The 20,913-nt window shown below is 44.7% G+C and overlaps 1 protein-coding gene across 1 annotated transcript; it reads left to right on the top strand.

Annotated features, from left to right (window-relative positions):
* Nucleotides 1–13,891: 13,891 nt before the first annotated feature.
* On the top strand, nt 13,892–19,746 carry LOC103556396 (olfactory receptor 13G1-like). The gene is made up of 2 exons (XM_070630738.1): nt 13,892–13,965; nt 14,866–19,746. The coding sequence occupies exon 2, from the start codon at nt 15,347–15,349 to the stop codon at nt 16,352–16,354; it is 1,008 nt and encodes a 335-aa protein (XP_070486839.1). The 5' UTR covers nt 13,892–13,965; nt 14,866–15,346; the 3' UTR covers nt 16,355–19,746.
* The last annotated feature ends 1,167 nt before the right edge of the window (nt 19,747–20,913 follow it).

The following is a 20,913-nucleotide window of genomic DNA, read 5'->3' as shown; positions in this document are numbered from 1 at the left end:
CTCCATGAAAAGGTCTTGACTCTCTTTTCTAGTTGCTGTATCCAAAGGGTCTTCAAATCCTCTTGAATTACCAGGAACACCTCTGACATCTGCCCCTCTCTCATCTCTGAAGACTCCCCATGATGCCTTAGCTACTCAACGACTGGATACCTTGTACTCAGCCTCCCACTTCGTGAAAATTATTTTCTACCCTGTGTGTGGAGTTATAATTTTCACATTTACTGTGAAAGGTTTCAAACTTATAGAGAAATTGAAAGAATTTTACAGTGAACATCCATGTACCTAATATCTATATTCTACCATTAACTTGCTATTACATTTGTCTTTGTTATGTATCTATCAATCTTTCCATTCATCAATCTATCCTATTTTATGCATTCCAAAGCAAGTTGCAAAGACGAGTACATTACTCTTTAAGTACTTCCACATATGTATTATTAGAGTTCAACTTTATTTACAGGGGTTTTCTCCTCTTTGAGGTAAAAAAGTCAAATAATGAAATGCATTAAAATGTATATACATTTTCCGAGTTTTGACAGATGCACTCGGCTGTGTAACTCAAACCATATCAAGTTGTAGAACATGACCATCACCCCAGAAGTTTTCATCTTTTCCCTTCCCACTCAGACCCATACTACCTCCTCCTGAGGTCATCACTGTTTTGATTTTTTCCACCATAGATCAGTTTTACATGTTCTAGAACTTCATGTAAATGGAATCATACACTACCAATTCTTTCCAATTATTTGCATGAGTCCTCGTTCATATAGCATGATAGTTTTTGAGTTTCGTTTATGTTGTGTGTATCAGTAGTTTGTTCCTTTTTATTTTTGATTAGTGTTACAGTCTATGAATATAGGGCATTTTATTTATCTATTTGCCTGTTGATTTGTATTGTTTCTAACTTTTGGCTATTAGGAATAGAGCTCTGATGAACATTTGTGTACAAGTCCTTTTTAGAACCTGTTTTTAATTCTCTTGAGCAGATAACTAGGAGTGGAATTGCTGGGTCATAGGGTATGTGTTTCTTAGTTTTATAAGAAATTGCCAGGCTTTTCTTCATTTATTTATTTATTTTTTATCTTTTGGATGTACGTCATACCAGCCTTTCTTTCAAAGTGGTTGTACCTTTTTATGCTCCCACCAACAATGGATGATTGTTTGGTTGCTTCATATCTTCACCAACATTTAGTGTTAGAAAGATATTTAAACAACTGAAATCTGATTATGTCATTCCCCTTCTTAGAACACTTGAGTAGCTTCCTACTGCTCATAGGATGAAATTAGAAATGTTCCTCACTTCTACACTGGTATAGTGCTGTAAACTTCCCCTTATCTACTGCTGTGGCAGCATCCCACAAATTCTGATATGTTTTGTTTTCATTTTCTTTAAGTTCAGAATGTTCTCTAATTTCCTCTTTGATTTCTTATTTCACCCGTATGTTATTCAGAAGTGCATTATGTAGTTTCAAGATATTTGGGTATTTTCCAGATATCTATCTATTATTGTCTTCCAATTTAATTTCATTGTGGTCCGTGTGCATAATTTCTATGGATTCAATCCTTCAAAATTTTTGAGACTTATGTTAAGGTCTCATAAATGGTCTTTCATGGTAGGTTTCCTGTGTGCCCTTACAAGGATGTGCACTCTGTGGTTCTTTGGTGGAGCATTTTACAAGTATCAATGAGGCCAAATTGTTGTTCAGTTACCATATCCTTCTTGAGGTGCTATCTACTTTTCCTATCGATTACTGAGAGAGGAAGTTTGAAATATCCCTTTATAATTGTGGATTTGTCTATTTCTCCTTGTAAGTGTATCAATTTTTGCTTCATGTAATTTGAAGCTCTGTAATTAGGTGCAAAAACACTTAAGGTTCTTATGTCATATTGATTATTTCCAACTTTATTCTAACACTTTGTTAGTAGATGACCTTCTTTATCCCTGGCAATATTTTTGCTCTGAAATTAACACTATCTGACATCAGTATCATCACTCCACTTTTTTTTTAGACCGTTGTTAGCATGGCATATCTTTTTCCATTCTTTACTTATAATGTACTTGAGTCTTCATATTTAAAGTGCTTTTTTTTTCAATATGGGCAGCATAGAGTTAAGTCTTGTTTTTCACTCCAATCTAAAAATCCCTGCCTTTTAGTTGGAGTCTTTAGACCATTTACATTTAACGTGATTATTTCACCTTCATTCCTGAGAGATATTTTTGCAAGCTATGGAATTCTAGGGTGACAGATTTTTTTGTTCAGTATTTTAACGATGTTGCTCCTTTTCTTTCCAGCTTTCATTCAACAAGAATTCTGCTATTATGGTTTTTTCCTCTGTACAAAACATATACTTTATAATTTGGAATTGATAATTTAGAGAATAACTTGGATAATACTATAATAATTATAATTTGGAATTTATTTGAGTGATTCTTTGATTAATGTGCTTCTGTTCCAGTAGGCACCACTATAGGTAGGGGCTATGTTTGTTCTCTCCTAATGTTATATCTCCAACAGGTACCACAGACTCTGGTACATAATAGAGACCCAATAAATACTGCTGAATGCGTGAATACATTCACAGTAATTAATGGCCTACACAGTCTATTCAGGTGCTCAGCAGTGAGAAAGTGCAGTTCAGGAGGAAAAGTACATTCTGTGAAAGGAAAATATCCCTTTATAGAAACTTTCTTTTTTTCTTATTCTTAAGGTTCTAAGGAATATTTGGCAGGGAAGGTAGGAATTTTGAGAGCAAAACCTAGTGACCTACCGGATGGGGAAGCCCATGTTCTTTTGTGTGAGACACTGAGCAGAAGTGATAGAGGAAAGTGGAGCTGGACGTCTCCTTGTGTCCCTGGTTGGATCATGAAATTAACTCTGGAAGCCTCATCTCCTCTCCTTTCCCACATTGGTCCTGTCAGGTGATTAAAAAGAAATGCCTAAATTGACTTCCTTCAAGCAGAATGGGTGGAGACTGTCCAGTAAAAGGAGAGGTTTGTGGCCAAAATTTTTAGGAAATAGGCTGAATTCTTTGTTCAACTGTTGGAGAGACAGTGTGAGGGCTAGGTTCTGAAAAGTCCTGTGGTAAGGACACATGTCTACACATCTGAGGCAATGTTTTCCAGACTTCATGGAGAAGGGAAGCACCACTAGATGCATTGCCCACCAGCAACGACTGAGTGCATTTGGGGAGTCTGTGGTCCAGAGAGTCCCACGCATCCTCTGGGGTCTGACATGTGCTCTGGGGGCTGCAGTAAGGAAGGAAATGGGTGGGTTCTGAGACCCAGCTCCCCTCTCATCCAGTCAGATTTCCTTGGTGAATCTGGCTGGAATTGGATCCATGCAGAGGGATTCAGGTAAGCATGCAACTACTATGAACTTTGCCCACCCACTTGGCTTGAGCGTCAATGGGACATTGAGAGAAGTGGAACATGCATACAAATATGGCCCTGCCATTGCTGGACTCCAAGATGAGTCCAGAGGGAGGCATGACCCAGAGTGTAAAGAAAGAGATTGGAGATCAGCAAATTGCTCCCCAGCCATCTTCCTCCTTTTCCCCAGATCTCCATCTAAAATACAGACTGTGCAATTGTTTCTTATCACAATCTGAATAAAAGTCAGACTCCTTGCTGAAGTCTGTGGGCTCTCATGTGATTCAGCTGCACCCTCTTCTAATCTCGCTTCCCCACTCTCCCCTCACCTCTGTCCCCACCACACCACCCAGCTCTCTGTATGTAAAACATGTTCCAGGTTCCTTCATTGTCCTGCCTCTTCACCTGGCTTGAGCGTTGATCTCATTCAGATCTCAGATGAAATGTCACTCACAGAGTCTTTCTTTGTCCTTTATCTGAAGGTTCTTCTCCAGCTATTCACACTATATAATTCTCCTTATTTTTGGAAAGTATATTGTTCATTTATTTACCCCTGTATATTTTCCTAGAACATGAGCTCCATGATGACATAGGGTTTTGTCTGGTCATTTCAATGTTGTATTCCAAGCATCTAGGACCGTAACAGGCATGCATGAGGCATTTAGTAGATGTCAGTTGAACGCATGGATGTCTCAAACACTAGAATACAGATACTATGTCGCTGAAGCCTTCATCTGCTTTATTCAAGCTGAGCATGACACAGAATTCCCAGCACATTGTAAGTGCTCAGTAAACATTTCTTGAGTGAATGGCATGCCCAAGCTCTTCAGGGAAACTTTGGTGACAGACTAAAGACTGTAAATGTGATTTTGTAGGAGTTTAGAATTGGGCTGCACAACTGTGTGATGTTTTAGGACCACGGGCAAGGTTTGCCTATAACTAAGAAGTCAAAGCACAGTTTCCAAAGCCTGAACTACATATCCAGATGCTCCTCCACCCAGGCCTGTAAAAGGAGACCCGCCCCGAGGCAGCTTCAGTGGACAGAGAGGGTTAACAGTGGCACGTGAAGGGTAGAGATAAAGAGGGGACATTTTCTGAAAGCAAGACTGAAAAATCCTGTGCATCCCTTTAAACGGACTTCCCAAGAGGGATGCAGTTGAGAGGATCAGATAAGATGTTTGTGAAAGTCCTTGGAAGTGCTGAGACCATCTTGATCCATGGTAAGCTAGGCTGCTCTCCTTGCACCACGGACAGGCAGCCCCTGAGGGTCTCCCTCCAGAAGTCCACTGTTGCCTGTAACAAGTGCTCCCCACTGATGTTCCTGTTCATTTGAGTTGTAAGTTGTTTCTCAACTGGAACACCTATCAGTCAGCCATTACCAGCCATTGGCTGACTGTCCTGGGGTGGCGGGGGGCTTCCTGGAAGCACACCCTGAGATAACACTTTGTGTAAGTGATTTATTAAGAAGATGATCCAGGGAAGCCAGAGTAGAGATGGAGACAAAGCCAAACATGAGTGTGATTGATGTTAGATGTTGCAGCCTCAGCCTGACCCCACGGGGAACTCTGGAGCAGAAAGTCGACAGATGTCAGGGAAGTGAGCTTTCATTCTCCCCCACCAGCCAGTCACTGTCCCCTGGCCCTGGGGCAGGAGTGTAAATGAGCAGCACATCCCTGGTCTCACATCCAGTGATGTGGCACCAGCAGCTGAAATGCAGGCTTTGGATGGAGGTCAATGTGCTGTCAGGAGTGAAGTGTTCAGGAGTGGATGCACAGAGGGAACGAGGCAGAGCTGCTGCCGCATCTGGTGCAGCACCAATTGATAACTGCACGTGCCATGTGTAGGCTGTGTAAATGTTTCAGGAGTGTCTTAGGAAGGGCACAGGTATGGCCAGTCCACCACTGCATCCCTGAGGCCAAACTGGGGCCTGGTGCTGGGCTACGATCTACAAATTTCTAATGAATGTGGACTAACTTCTAATGAATGGTTGGACCCCCTGCTGGAAGAAAATTAGTTGAAGATCAAGGAGGCCTGGCTTGGATGATTATGTGTATTGGGGAATTAAATATAATACAGAGAAGACACAGAGGTGGGCAGAGGCGAGGTCAGAGATTAAAGGGGAGGGGAATGAACTAACAAACCTGGGTCCCCACTGGAACACACGAGTGTCTGTGCCTCTGAAGCAGGCCCTTTAACCTTGGTCTGACTACAGATCCTGTAAGGGCCTTGTAACTCAGCTACTCCCCCCCAGCTGCAGGCTGGGTGTGCTCCTGCCTGCCCTGGGACCCATAAGGAGACACACCTGTATGTGTCTCTTGAGGAAGGCCTGCTGGCATTAGTTCAACTGCAGATTCTGAAGCAGCCCTGTGACCTGGTTCCAGCCCTGCTCATTGCAGGAGAGGGCAGTCCTGTCTGCACTGGAACCTGGCAGGAGCACACCCATCTGTTCCCAGGAAGCCAGTTTGCAGACTTCAGTCTCAGCTGTGGACCCTGAAGCAGCCTTGTGACTCAGTACCAGCTCCTCTCAGCTGCATCTGGGGCCAATCCTGCCTGTCCAAGGACCAGCCCAGTGACCTGTCAGAAGCCACACCCATCCATGTAGCTGGTAACAAACCCACTATCTGAAGACCATGAAAAGATCCTTGTTTCAGTGTTATCTCTACTGACCAAAATCCTGCCGGCAGTCTCACCCACTCAAAAATCTATGCCCACCTGGGACCCTGTTAACAGGACCACCAACCATGTTCTCTACTGTGGACCCAGCAGCAGCCATGTGACCAGGCTCCAACCTCAATCACCTGAGGTCCCAGAAACAACACTGTCATCCCTGGGACCCGAAAGGAGGTGTTTAGCTGCCAAAATCAGTCTGTAAAGGCCGGAAGAGGTGTTTGCTCCTTCAAATGCACAGATACCAACGCAAGGCTACACAGAACATGAAGAGCAGAGCAAACACGACACCACCAGAGGAAACTAATAAAGCTCCAGAAACTGACTCCAAAGAAATGGAGATCTATGAATTGCCTGAGGAAGATTTCAAAATAATAATCTTAAAGAAGCTCAATGAGATACAAGAGCACACTGATACACAGTTATCTGAAATCAGGAGAACAATGCATGAACAAAATGAGAAGTTTAACAAAGAAATAGAATTCATAAAAAACATCAAACAGAAATCCTGGAGCTAAAGAATACAATGACAGAACTGAGAAATTCAATAGACAGCTTCAACAGCAGAGTTGATATTGCAGAAGAAGGAATCAGTAAACTTAAAGATCATTTGAAATTAGCCAGTTAGAGGAACAAAAAGAGAAAAAGACTGAAAACGCATATAAGAACTATGGGAAAGCATCAAGTGAACAGATGTATGCATTATGGGAGTCCCAGGAGAAGAAGAGAGAGAGAAAGCAGCAGAAAGTTTATTAAAGAAATAATGGCTGAAAGCATCCCAAATCTTGGGAGGGATGGATGGACATCCAGATACATGAAGCTCAAAGGATCCCAAGCAATATCAACCCAAAGGTCATCCCGAGACACACTGTAATCAAATTGTCAAAAGTCAAATACAAAGAGAGAATTTTGAGAGCAGCAAGAGAAAAGCAACTGGTCATGTACACGTGCCCTCCCCACCTCCCATAAGGCGATCAGTGGATTTTTCAGCAGAAATGTTGCAGGCTTAGAAGGGAGTGGGATGATAGATTCAAAGTCCTCAAAGAAAAACGGCCAACCAAGCACACGACAGCAGTCCTTCAGAAATGAAGGAAAGATACGACTCCCAGACAAACAATAGTGGAGGGAGTTCATCAGCACTACACCTGCCTTACAAGAAGGCTAAGTGGAGTTCATCAAGTTTAAATGAGAGGGACCAAGTAACAGCATGACATTTCATGAAAGTATACAACTGTCAAAGGTGGAGGATTCTGGGAAGATGGCAGCGTAGGAGGACTCTGAACTCACCACCTCCCATGGACACAACAAATTTACTGCGACTATGGAACAATTACCTCTGAGAGAGATCTGGAAACTGGATAGAAAGAACCCCACAACAAGAGTTTACACTGAAAGGGGTGGGAGAGGCAGAAATACACCTCTGCTGAGGCAAAAACCACATCCTAGCCACAGCACTTCACAGCCAGGAGCAATCTTGAAGGTACGGAGCTTTTCCCAGAAGAGCGGAGTGAATCTGAGCAGGGGACCTCTAGAGCACCATTTTAATCCAGGGCAACCAAGGCAGACAGCCTGTCCCAGGTACTGGCCCTAGCCCACAAGCAAGCCCACAGTGAATTTGTGCACCTGTGTAGGTGGAGTGTGTGGGACCTCTGCAGTGGAGCAAGTGGGTCTGCCTCACTGGGGCATGCATGCATTTGCAAGGGGATGTGAGCACACAGAAGGGGTGCATATCAGCAGGGGCAGACTTGTGGCCCCCACCATCTCAAACAGCCACACAAGGGATCTGCTCCACATTCCAACATGTGAAACAATTGTGTGCTGCTGTCCCTGGCCGGCCCCATCCATCTACACTCCTGAGAGAGCCAACAATAGCTGTGCACTGCAGAGCCGCACCAGAGGCCTGAGCATTTGTGAGCCCCTGAGCCTAGCAACCAGCCCCACTGGGGCCTGACTCACTTAACAGCAAACAGCAGTAGTTGTGTGCTATTAGACCTGTCAGCTAGCCTGGCCAGGGCTTGCCCCACCCAATAAAGTGATCATAGTAGCCACACATGCCTGAGTCTTACAACCTGCCAGCCTGGCAGCCAACCTAGATGACCCATGCAAGAGCAGCCCCACCAGAACAGAAGGGCACATGTAGCCCACACAGGGGACACCCCTGGAACATTTGGAATGTGTGATGAGAGGGAAGCACACTGCTGGGCCCCATAAGGCATCTCTTACATCAGGTGACATTTCCAAGATTGGGAGACATAGCTGATCTACCTAATACATAGATATAAACACAGAGAAGTAGGCAAAATGAAGAGACAAATGAATAGTTCCAAATAAGGGAACAGGACAAATTCTCTGAAAAAGAACTAAGCAAAATAGAGACAAACAATGTACCTAATAAAGAGTGCAAACTAACAGTCATAAGGATGTCCACTGATCTTGGGAGAAGCATAGATGGGCATAGTTAGAACTTTAACAAAGAACTGAAAAATATAAAAAAAAAAGAACCAATCAGAACTGAAGAACACGATACTGGAAATGAAAAATTCACTAGAGGGACTCAACAACAGAGTAGATGACACAGAAGTACAGATCAGTGATTGATGAAAGAGTAGAGGAAATCTCCCAAGAAGAACAGAAAAAAGAATGAAAAAGAATGATGATAGTCTAAGGGACCTCTGGGACAACCTCAAGTGTACTAATATCCATATTATAGATGTCCCAGAAGGAGACGAGAGAGACAAAAGGGCAGAGAATCTATTTGAAGAAATAATAGCTGAAAACTTCCCTAACCTGGGGAAGGAAACAGACATCCAGGTGCAGCGCCAAACAAGATAAGCCCAAAGATGCCCACACCAAGACGCATTATAATTAAAATGTCCAAAATTGAAGATAAAAAGAGAATCCTGAAAGCTGGAAGAGAAAAGATACATACAAAGGAACACCCATAAGACGATCAGCTGGCTTCTCAGCATAAACCTTACAGCCTAGAGGGAGTGGCATGATATATTCACAGTGGTGAAAGGAAAAACCTACAGCCAATAATACTCTACCCAGCAAGGGTATCACTCCAAATGGAAGGAGAGATAAAGAGTTTTCCAGACAAGCGAAAACTACAGTAAACCAGCCTTTAGAGAATATTAAAGGGCCTTGTTTAAGTGGAAAATACAAGACAACAAATAGGAATGAGAAAATTATGAAAGAAAAAGTATCAGTGGTAAAGGCATACACACTGTAAATGTAGTAGATCAACCACCTATAAAGCTAATATGAAGGTCAAAAGACAAAAGTACTAAAAATATCTATCTCCATGATAGGAGGTTAAGGGATGCAAACACACACACAAAGAGGTAAAATATGATATCAGAAACAAAAGGGGGAGTAAATGCGTAGGAGTTTTAGTAAAACTGTTAAAGGTAAATATATAGTCAAATTCAGAATACTCTAATGCTGCAATGGTGGTGCAAAGGTTACTTCTAACTGTAGTATAAATGTTAAAAGACGAAAGTATTAAAAATAAGTATAGCTACAATAATTTGTTAATGGATTCACAATATAAAAAGATGTAAAGTGTGACATCAATAGCATAAAATCTAGGAGGGGAGAAATTAAAAGTGTAGAGTTTTTGTATGCTATAGAAGGTAAGTTGTTATCAGCTTAAAATAGACTTTTATAACTACAAGATGTTTTATGTAAATCTTATGGTAAACAAAATGCAGAAACGGCTAGTAGATACACAAAAGAGAAAGAGAAAGAAATCAAAGCATACCACTACAAAAAAATCAACAAATCACAAAATAAGACAGCAAGAGAGGAAGAATGGACCAAAGGAACTACCAGACAGTCATAAAACAATGAAAAAAGTGGCAATAGTAATTCTTTATAGATCAATAATTACTTTAAACGTAAATGGGTTAAATTCTACAATCAAAAGACACAGAGTGGATGAGTGGGTTAAAAACAGGATCTAACAACATGCTGTTTACAACAGACTCCTTCTAACCTTAAGGACACCCATTGGCTGAGAGTGAAGAGAAGGAAAAAGATATTTCAAGCAAATGGTAACCAAAAGGAGCAGAGATGACTATACTCAACACAATAATAGTAGAGGACTTCAAACCCTCAGTTACATAAATGGATAGATCATCAATACAGAAATCACTTAAGAAACCATACTTAAATAGCACTATAGGGCCAGCCCAGTGACACAGAGTTTAAGTTTGCACGTTCCACTTCTCGGTGGCCAGGGGTTTGCCGGTTCGGATCCCAGGTGCGGACATGGCACTACGTGGCAAGCCATGCTGTGGTAGGTGTCCCACATATAAAGTAGAGGATGATGGGCACAGATGTTAGCTCAGGGCCAGGCTTCCTCAGCAAAAAGAGGAGGATTGGCAGCAGTTAGCTCAGGGCTAATCTTCCGCAAAAAAAATAAATAATAGCACTATAGACCAAAAGGCCTTAACAGAAATATTCAGAATATTCCATCCACATTCTTCTCAAGTGCATGCAGAACATTCTCCAGAATAGATCATATATTGGGCCACAAAACAGGTAGTAACAAATCTAAGAAGATTAAAATGATAACAACTATCTTTTCTGACTGCAATGGTATGAAACTAGAAATTAATAACAGGAGGAAAGATGGAAAATTCACAAATGTGCGGGAATTAACATATTCCTGAAGAATCAATGCATCAAGGAGGAAATAAAAATATATGTTGAGATAAACTAAAATGGAAACATAACATACAAAAAAATTATGGGATGCAGCAAAAGCAATTCTAAGAGAGAAGTTTATAGTGATAAATACTTACATTAAGACAAAAGAAAGATGTCAAATAAACAGCCTAACTTTACACCTCAGGAAATAGAAAAGGAACAGACTAATCTCACAGTAACAGAAGGAAGGAAATAAAGATTTGAGCAGAAAAAAACATGAAATACAAACTAGAAACACAATAGAAGAGATAAATGAAATTAACAGCAGGTTTTTTGAAAGGATAAACAAAATTGACAAACATTAGCTAGACTAAGCAAGAAAAAGAGACAGGACTCAAATAAATAAAGGAGGAGACATTACAACTGACATCATAGACATACAGACAATCACAAGAGACTATGATGAACAATTATATCCCGACAAACTGGACAACCTGGAAGAAATGAACACATTCCTAGAAACACACAGTCCACCAAGAGTGAATCATGAAGAAATAGATATATTAACAGACCATTACTAGTAAGGAGACTGAAGCAATAGTCAAAAAGCTCCCAACCTAGAAAATCCCAGGACCAGATGGCTTCCTGGGTGAATTCTACCCAACATGTAAAGATTAACACCAATCCTTCTCAAACTCCTCGGAAATATGAAGAGGAGAGAACACTTCCAAACTCATTTTACTGGGCCAGCATTACCCTATTACCAAAGCCAGACAAGGACACAACAGGAAAAGAAAATTACAGGCAAATATCCTTTATGAACATAGATGTGAAAATCTCAACAAAATACTAGTGAATCAAACGCAACAGCACATTAAAAGGTCTGTACACTGTGATCAAGTGGAATTTATCCCTGGGATGCAAGGATGGTTCAACATAGATGAATCAATGGATGTGACACACAACATGAATAAAATGAAGAATAAAAACCACATGATCATCTCAATAGATGCGGAAAAAGCCTTTGACAAAATTCAACATCCTTTCATGATAAAAATTCTCAACAAACTGGATGTAGAAGGAATGTACCAAACATGATAAAGGCCTTATATGTCAGGCCCACAGCTAACGTCATACTCAACATGAAAAGCTGAAAGCTTTTCCTCCAAGATGAGGAACAAGGCAGGGATGCCCACTCTTACCACTCTTATTCCTCATGCTACTGGAAGTCCTAGCCAGAGCAAACAGGCAAGAAAGAGAAATAAAAGGCATCCAAATGGAAAGAAAGAAATAAAGTTGTCTCTTCAGATGACATGATCTTATATGTAGGAAATACTGAAGACTCCATTGAACAACTCCACAAAAAACATCCTGCCATTTGCAACATGGATGAACCCAGAGCACATTAGTCTAAATGCAATATGCCAGATGAAAATGGCAAATGCTGTATAGTAGTATTCACATGTGGAATCTAAAGAACAATTGAACCCATGGAAGCAGAGTCAACGGTGCTCACCAGGAGCTTGGGTTGTGGGAAATGCAGAGGTGTTGATCACAGGCACAAAATTTCAGTTAACAGATGAATAAGTTCTGAAGGTTGAATATACTGCATGGTGACTGGAGATAAGAATACTGGATTGTATACTTGACATTGCTAAGAGAGGAAATATTAAGGGTTCTCGGGGCTGGCCCCATGGTGTAGCGGTTGAGTTTAGTGTGCTCCACTTTGGCAGCCCAGGTTGCGGTTTTGGATCCTGGGCGCAGACCTATACCACTCACGAGCTGTGCTGTGACAGTGTCCCACATACAAAATAGAGGAAGATTGGCATGGATGTTAGCTCAGAGAATCTTTCTCACCAAAAAGAAAAAGAGAGAGAGAGAGTTCTCATTTAGAAAAAGTAACTTTGTGAGATGACGGATTTGTTATTGACTTTACTGTGATAATCATTCCACAATGTACACACATATCAAATCATCACGTTTTACACCATAAAAAAATCACATTGTACAAATGAAGTAAATACAACTTTTCTTTGTTAATAATACCTCAATAGAACTAGGGAAAGGAAACCTGGGTCCATCTGGAGTCTCCACAAGCACCCCAAGTGAGAAGTTGACCCCTTCTTTGAAACCAAGAAGTAGAGAATTAAGACACAGAACCCCTACGTGAGTCAGGGTGAGTGGAACCTGGATTAGACCCAAAATGATGGGTGCCCTGACCAGGAACTGAAGATGCCCAGCCAAGACCAGCAGTTTGGACGGGTCTGAGAAGAGCAAATGACCAGCCACCCACCCTTTCCACGTGAACTATGCTGGAGGTCTGAAAAGCCACCAGCTGTAAGGTGCGTCTTCCCCAGGAGCAGGGCTTGGGCTTAGCTGCTGCTTAGGGCTGGCCCAGGCTGGCGGGGTTGGCCCAAGGCAGGGCGGTTTCCACTGCCCCCACGTTCGCTAAGCAGCTGGAGAGGAGTTGTTGCCTTGGGTGGATGAAGTGTGCACATGCTCAATGTGTGAGGACGGTCGCATTGGAAGAGCAGAATGCGGCGACATGTCCCCAGTGACCATTGAAATGTGGACGTTAGCCTCCCCAAGGGCTGGAATCTGGTGATGTCCAGCAAGGCCCTGGGCCAATGTCCAGTGGACGGGCATTGGTGTCACATTTGTGTGCTTCTGGTTGGGAAGGAAAGGCACTGTCTGCTCTCAGCAGAAAGGGTGGCTCGTTGGTTCACTGGCTCAGCGCCATGACACCCTCTTTGTCTGATATGTCCGTCAGCTCTGTCTGTCCTTCAGCTAACCCTGCTGCTGCTGCTGGACAACCAGTCCCTGGACGCTTACCGCCAAGCACCAGCCCCTGTTCCAGCCAGGAAACACCCGCAGGTGCCGAGAACGTTGTCAGTTCTCTCTCGGTGGTGATTACATCTGTCCCCCAGGTGCTGGTCAGCCTCTCTGGAGAGTCCTGAGCCCAAGGCTGGTTCCACCTCATCAGGGAGAGCAGGTTCTGTGCTAATTGGCCCCTCAGGCCCTGCAGCACCACCCGGAGTGTGTCTCTGCCTGTTCCCGATGCAAGAGGGCTCCTCGAGCTCCGGCCACAAATCTCCCACTGACCCTGCTCTTGGACACAGCTGGCACCCTCCGTACTTTTGTTTAAAAACAACTCTATTTTGTAACGATTTCTGACAACTCTCTAAAGTTTTTTTTTCTTAGGAACAAGAAGGAAGTTTCTTGAGAAGATACCAGTAATTCCAGAAAGATTTCTCCATCTTTTGTAAGCACCCACTGTAAGTGAATGTGGATTCTGTGTATTGCGTGTATTTTAAACATAAACAGGAATGTTTTGAGAATAGTGGATAATTACATTTGCTCTGTACTAAGAGCTGTGGGACCCCTTTGGATGTCACGTTTAAGGAAGAAGCTTTTCTAGTGATATAAGAAAAGGAAAATGAGCAACATAGACAAAATGTAGTATAAAATTGCTGTCTCTCTCTTTCTCTCTTTTAATGTAACAGATTTTTGTGGAAAATTGTCAGCATTTTCCACACCAATGAGCACATTCCAGTTGTGATCTTCTTGGTCATTCTCGGACACCCTCTCACAGGGACACCTCCTCGTAACATTTAGTGACAGTCGTACATCTCCCGGACACTGACTCTAAAGCAGAAGGACCAGACCTAAGCCTGTGCCAGGAAATAGTGTGCGAAGCCATCAGCTTATGTGAATGTATGAAAGCCTCCCTTTTAATGAAAGGGCTATGGTGTCAATAGAGAAATATCAAGGTGCAGTATTTCAAAATAAGCTCAGTGCCCCCACATTAGAGTAATAATCTACAAGCCATCTGCACTTGCTTCGTCATCCAGAAGCTGGCATGCACGAGCCTCGGCTCCCACTGTCTCAGGTTTGTCCTGGGACATCTTTCCGATTCAGCTGAGGAGTCTGGTGGTGATGTGTCTCTGATTTTGGGGGCCCTGCTGTGGGCCGTGCGGGGCAGACAGCAGCAGGCTCTGGAGTGGAAACAGGGCTCGGGTCCCACCCTGTCCCCGGCATGCAGGCCCGGCCCCTGGCTTCCAGTGCCTGTGTGTCAGTGCCGCTGGATGTGGTCAGTCTAGGCAGGAGTCCTGGGGCTTTTAGAAACAGGCTTTCTCTGATTTATTGAGTTGCTTTTCCCCCGTCTCTGTTCCCAGGCACAGTCTGAGTGTATGACCAGGACGTAAACACAACTGTCACGATTTTCAAATAGTAGATGGAGCTCAGGATACTGGTTTCCCTGTCAGCCCACCACCCCGGCCGCCACGTGCTCAGGGCCCCACGGGAGCCGGGGAAAGATGAGCCCACACTGACCAGGACCCAAGTCCAGTGATTTTTCTGAGTGGCCATCTCAGTCCCACACCTGCCAGGAGAGGGGTGAGGATGGAGCTTCTCTAACCTCAGGGGACAGCTGCTCCCACTGCAGTGATCCTGGTCTCCAAAGCTATCAGGGGCACAAATCTCCATTGTCATTACCAAAGTAGGACCTGAAATTCTCTTTCTAATGGGTCACACAAGCATCTGCAGGATGGAATGTTCAGAACAAGTTAAAACAGTGGGCCCCTCTTTCCTCGACAGCCAGTGTCAGAGCAGCCCCGGGCGCACAGGAGGACTCAGAGCTGCGTCCACCAGGCTGGGATGAACCAGACGCTGGTCACCCAGTTCCTCATTCTGGGATTCTCAGAAACGCCTGGGCTGCAAATGCTGCTCTTCCCCGCATTCCTTCTCCTCTACATGGTGGCCCTCTCTGGAAACCTGCTCATTGTGCTGCTCATCAGCTCCAGCCCTGCCCTGCACACCCCCGTGTACTTCTTCCTGGTCAACCTGGCTGCGGTGGACATCCTCTGCACCTCCACGATCCTACCCAAGCTGCTGGGCAGCATGGTGGCTGGCAGGACCATCTCCTTCGGGGGCTGCATGGCCCAGCTCTTCTTCTTCACCTGGTCCCTGGGGGCTGAGCTGCTGCTCTTCTCTGCTATGGCCTTAGACCGCTATGTGGCCATCTGCCGGCCCCTGCACTACGGTGCCCTCATGGGCCCCAGGGTGTGCGTGCTCTTGGCCTCGGCTGTGTGGGCAGTCAGCCTGACCAACACCACGGTGAACACGGTCCTCACGGGGCGCCTGCCCTTCTGCGGCTCCAACGTGGTTAAGCACTTCTTCTGTGAGATCCCCCCGCTGCTGAAGCTCTCCTGTGCCCCTACTCGCCTGAACGAGGCCATGGCCTTCACTGCGGATGTGGTCCTGGCCCTGGGGAGCTTCTCCGTGACCATGCTCTCCTACGGCTGCATCATCGCCTGCATCATCGCCAGCATCCTGCGCATCCGCTCGGCCGCGGGCAAGCGGCGGGCCTTCTCCACCTGCTCCTCGCACCTCCTGGTGGTGTCCATGTACTACTCCACCGTCGTCTACACCTACTTCCGCCCCGCGTCCAGCTACGCGCTCGACAAGGACACGGTGGTGTCGGTGGTCTACACTTCAGTGGCGCCCTCCCTGAACCCGCTCATCTACTCGCTGAGGAACACGGACGTCAAGGCCGCCCTCAGGAGAGTGCTCTCCCGCAGCCGCGCTCTGTGCGCCCCACGCGGACCCGCCACCTCCCCCCTGGAGGGTGGGCAGCAGGCACCGCCCAGGGCCAGCCTTCCCTGAGGCGGGGCGTATACTGGCGTCGGGGACCCGGTCCCTGCTTCCTGAGGGCACATCCCGCTGCCCCCTGCAGGGACCACGGAACCGGCTCTGGAGCCGCCGCCCCCTAGGGCCTCGGGAAGCCCCTTACCTTCCCAGACCCTCGGCGTCCTGCTCTGTACCATCAAGGGGTGACCTGCGTGACAGCTGTGTGAACTGAGAAGCAGGAGACGATGCAGGAAATCATCGGTGTGGACGCTCCCTTTCTCTAGCCCTCGCTAGGAATTTCTTCTCCAAGATGCCCGAGTCTCCGGGCTCTGGGCGGAGCGCTCCCCCGGCCCCCGCGCCAGCTCCTTCGGTTCACGCCCGATGCTGCCTCTGCCTTCGTCTGGGCGGAGCAGCGAGCCTGCGGCGAGGAAGGGTGGGGCTTCAGGACGATGGGTTCTCCCTGGAAGGAAAGTCTTCACGAGTGGTCTTCCAAAAAGTTTTGTTACTGTTTAGCGTAATATTTTGACCAGGCCTTTTCTTTTTTTTTCTTTTTATTGAGGTCACCTTGTTTTATACCATTATATAAATTTCAGGTGTACATCATTATATTTCGACTTCAGTATAGGCTGCATCGTGTTCACCACCAGGAGTCTAGCTGTCATCTGTCACCATACACGTGTGCCCCTTTATCCCTTCCGCCCTCCCCTCACCTCTTCCCCTCTGGTAACGACCAATCTGTTCTCTGAATCTATGTGTTTGTTTGTTATTGTTGTTTTTATCTTCCACACATGAGTGAAATAATGTGGTATTTGTCTTTCTTCGCCTGACTTATTTGGCTTAGCATTATGTCCTGAAGGTCCATTCATGTTGTCCCAAATGGCATGATTTCATCTCTTGTCATGGCTGAGCAGTATTCCACGGTGGATATAGACCACATCTTCTTTATCCATTCATCTGTTGGTGGGCACTTAGGTGTTTCCAAGTCTTGGCTATTGTGAATAATGTTGCAGTGGCTATAGGCGTGCATGTATCTTTTCGAATTAGTGTTTTCATGTTCTTTGGATGAATACCCAGAAGTGGGATACCCGGATCATATGGAAGTTCTAGTCTTAATTTTTATCTCCATATTGTTTTCCTTAGTGGCTGCACCAGTTTGCACTCCCACCGGCAGTGTATGAGGGTTCCCTTCTCTCCACATCCTCTCCTTCACTTGTTGTTTCTTGTCTTATTAACTATAGCCATTCTGATGGGCATGAGGTGATATGTCATTGTGGTTTTGATTTGTGTTTCCCTAATAATTAGTGCTGTTGAACATTCTTTCATGTGCCCGTTGGCCATCAGTATGTCTTCCTCGTAAAAATGTCTGTTCAGATCCACTGTCCGTTTTTTAATTGGGTTGTTTGTTTTTTGTTGTTGAGTTGTATGAGTTCTCTATATATTTTGGATATTAACCCTTTATCAGATATATGATTTGCAAATATCTTCTCCCAGGTGGTAGGGCATCTTTTCATTTTGTAGATGATTTCCTTTGCCATGCAGAAACTTTTTATTTTGAAGTAATCCCATTTGATTATTTTTATTTTGTTTCCCTTCCCTGAGGAGACACGATATTCAAAATATACAGCTAATACTGATGTCAGAGAATATACTGCCTATGATTTCTTCGGGGAGTTTTATTGTTCCAGGTCTTACATTCAAGTTTTTAATCCATTTTGAGTTAGTTTTTGTGTATGGTGTGCATTCATTCTTTTGCACGTCCCTGTCCACTTTTATCAAGACCATTTATTGAAGAGACTTTCTTTTCTGCATTGTATGTTCTTGGCTCCTTTGTCAAAAATTAGCTTGCATAGGTGTGTGGCTTTCTTTCTGGGCTATCGATTCGATCCCCTTGATCTGTGTGTCTGTTTTCTGCAACTCCACACTGTATTGGTTACTGTAGCTTTGAAGTGCACTTTGGCATCAGTAGTGTGATGCCTCCAGCTTTGTTCTTTTTTCTCAGAATTGCTTTGACTATTTGGGGCGTTTTGTTGTTCCATATAAATTTTAGGATTATTTGTTCTACATCTGTGAAAAATGTCTTTGGGACTTTGATAGGGATGGCACCGAAGGACTAGGCGTCTTCAAGTCTCCAATTTAAGGATGTTACAGGCATCAGTGTGGGAAGTGAACTGCGACCACTGATTCCTTTCCTTCTCCCTCCACCACCAACCGGCTTCTCCCTTCACCACCAACCGGCGATCCAGTTGGGCTCTTCCTTGTCAGGCCCTGGCTGCAGGAGGACTTGGGCGTCATTGAAGCTCACGGGGAAGGGCAGCTGGAGCCCCTTCCCTTCCCCTTGAAATTTAACTGTGCAGCACTGGGGACAGGGGTATGGGGTCCGTGTGTGCTTTGGACGGACGTGGGCAGAAAGGGACCCTTTGAGAGAACGAGGCTTCAGGTCTTGTGGGGGCTGCTGTCTTCCCTGAGCAAGTCTGTCCCCCTCCATGTTGGCTGTCTCAGGGACGATGCCTTGTTCTCCTTCTTATCCCTGCACCAGAGATTTACTTTTCTAAATTAACTCATTTTGGAAGCATTGTGCACCAGGCCCATGACGGGCCCCCAGTGATCATCAGCTGACTGAGAGAATGAATTCATGGCACAGAGATCATTTCTACCACAATTTCTACCATTACACTTAGTTTTGGAGAGGCTGGGAGGAGGCATTTTTTCACATGGTTAGTCAGGGGATGGGGCATTCTCTTTATTTTTCCCTAATCTGTGACAGACATTATGATTGTGAGGTTTGTAAACCTGTGGAAATTGGGAAGGGGCATTTGAATGGTGGCCAGTAGCAGAGTTTGCAGTGCAATCCGGGAGCCTCTGAGCTTCGCACAGGAGGACGCAGGAGGTGGCTGGTCAGCTGAGTCTTGTTGAGACTGGTAGTGGCCCCCACACCACAGCTTCAACCTCCAGAGATCGGACCTGCCTGGCTGCTCTGACTCCAGAGGAAGAGAGGCTGCAGGAAATGCTCCCAGACATGAATGAACTCTGAAGCCTGAATCGGCATGAGAGCTGCCCGTCCGCCATCCCCCAGCAAGAGGCGCTCTGCTGAGGTGACTGTCCAGAGTCACCATGGAGGACCCCCAGCCAAGGAAGCCCAAGACAGTGCTCTCTCCTAACTCAGGTCCACTCCGAATTTCCGTTACTCTCTGTGTTGCAGGAGTTCCCTGAAGAGGACCATGGGGTTTCTTTTCATAGCAAATGTGAATTTTATGCTAATAAAATTAGAAAATATAGATGTTTAAAAGGAGAAAATAAAAAAGCAAAACACTTGTAATTCCATCCAGAGGTAGCCATTGTTAACATTCTGGTGCAAATCATTTTTCCTGCTTGTGTATATTAACACACATACACAGACTTTAATAAATATAGAACCACTTTGTAATTATTATTTTGTAAACTGCTTCTTTCAGTTTAAAAGAGACCGTGTAATTCTTTACGTGTCATTCCCGGTCATTCTGATCAGTTCATACTGGAAGCATCGTATTTCATTGTCGGCCTGTGTGTGCACTTGTGGGTGGCCCACCAATACCCCAGAAATGTCGAACTTCTTCTTCTCAAGCCCCAGTAACCAAATTCTCAGCAATTCCTCTTGTTCTTTTTTTATGTTGGAGTAAATGGATGCATATTAAAAGATTTTTAGAAAAATAGACATTAAAAAGGAGAAAATAGGCTGTTTCTGGTTCTATAATCTTGAAGTAGATTATGTCAGACCAGCCCTCACACAGATAGCAATCATAAACTCCAGAATAAATATTTTTTCGTGCCACAACTATTTCAAGCACCTCAGAGTGACCTAAACCAGCAGAAACTGGATAGGATTCAAACCTTGAGGGAATGGAGTCATCACACGGATTGTTCCCTGTGGAAACTCGAGGGTCAGCTGAGCATAGGGCACCTGCTACTCAACAGAAGGCCGGTGTCTTCTCGGTCTGACGTGTCAAAGGACAGAGATTGCAGCTGCCAAGGCAGAGGGAAATAAAGGATGAATGTCTCAGAAAAAATAGGAAACCACAGGATTGGGAATCTCCCAGTCATTGACTGATACCTGAACTGTGCGTGAAGGGGGGGCCCTTAAAGGAGACAAAGGAAAAGCAATGTCTGGAAGGCTCAGGGGCAGAGATCTCAGTTACAGCCAATCACGGGACAGACTGAGTTTGAACTTCGAGTCCCAAGAAGTTATAGGGGCTTGGTAAACACCTCAGTACCTCCACTAAAACCCAAGAAGGGCCACACCTAGCGAGGAAAGACTGTGTCCCAGGACTAAAGGACTTATCTTAAGGCTAAGGTCACTCAAATACACATCAAAACCACAATGAGATAGCACCTCACGCCTGTTAGAATGGCTGTCATCAAGAAGACAAGAGATGACAAGTGTCGGCAAGGATGTAGAGAAAAGGGAACCCTTGTGCATTGTTGGTGGGAATGCAAATTGTCACAACCACTATAGAAAACAGTATGGAGGTTCCACAAAAAATTAAAAATAGAACTACCTCATGATCCAGCAAGCCCACATCCACGTATATATCTAAAGGAAGTGAATCAGGATCTTGTAG

Source organism: Equus przewalskii, chromosome 1, assembly GCF_037783145.1.
Source record: "Equus przewalskii isolate Varuska chromosome 1, EquPr2, whole genome shotgun sequence".
Taxonomy (NCBI): Eukaryota; Metazoa; Chordata; class Mammalia; order Perissodactyla; family Equidae; genus Equus; species Equus przewalskii.
The sequence above is the reverse complement of the archived record's forward strand: the minus strand, read 5'-3'. Positions and strand labels throughout refer to the sequence as shown.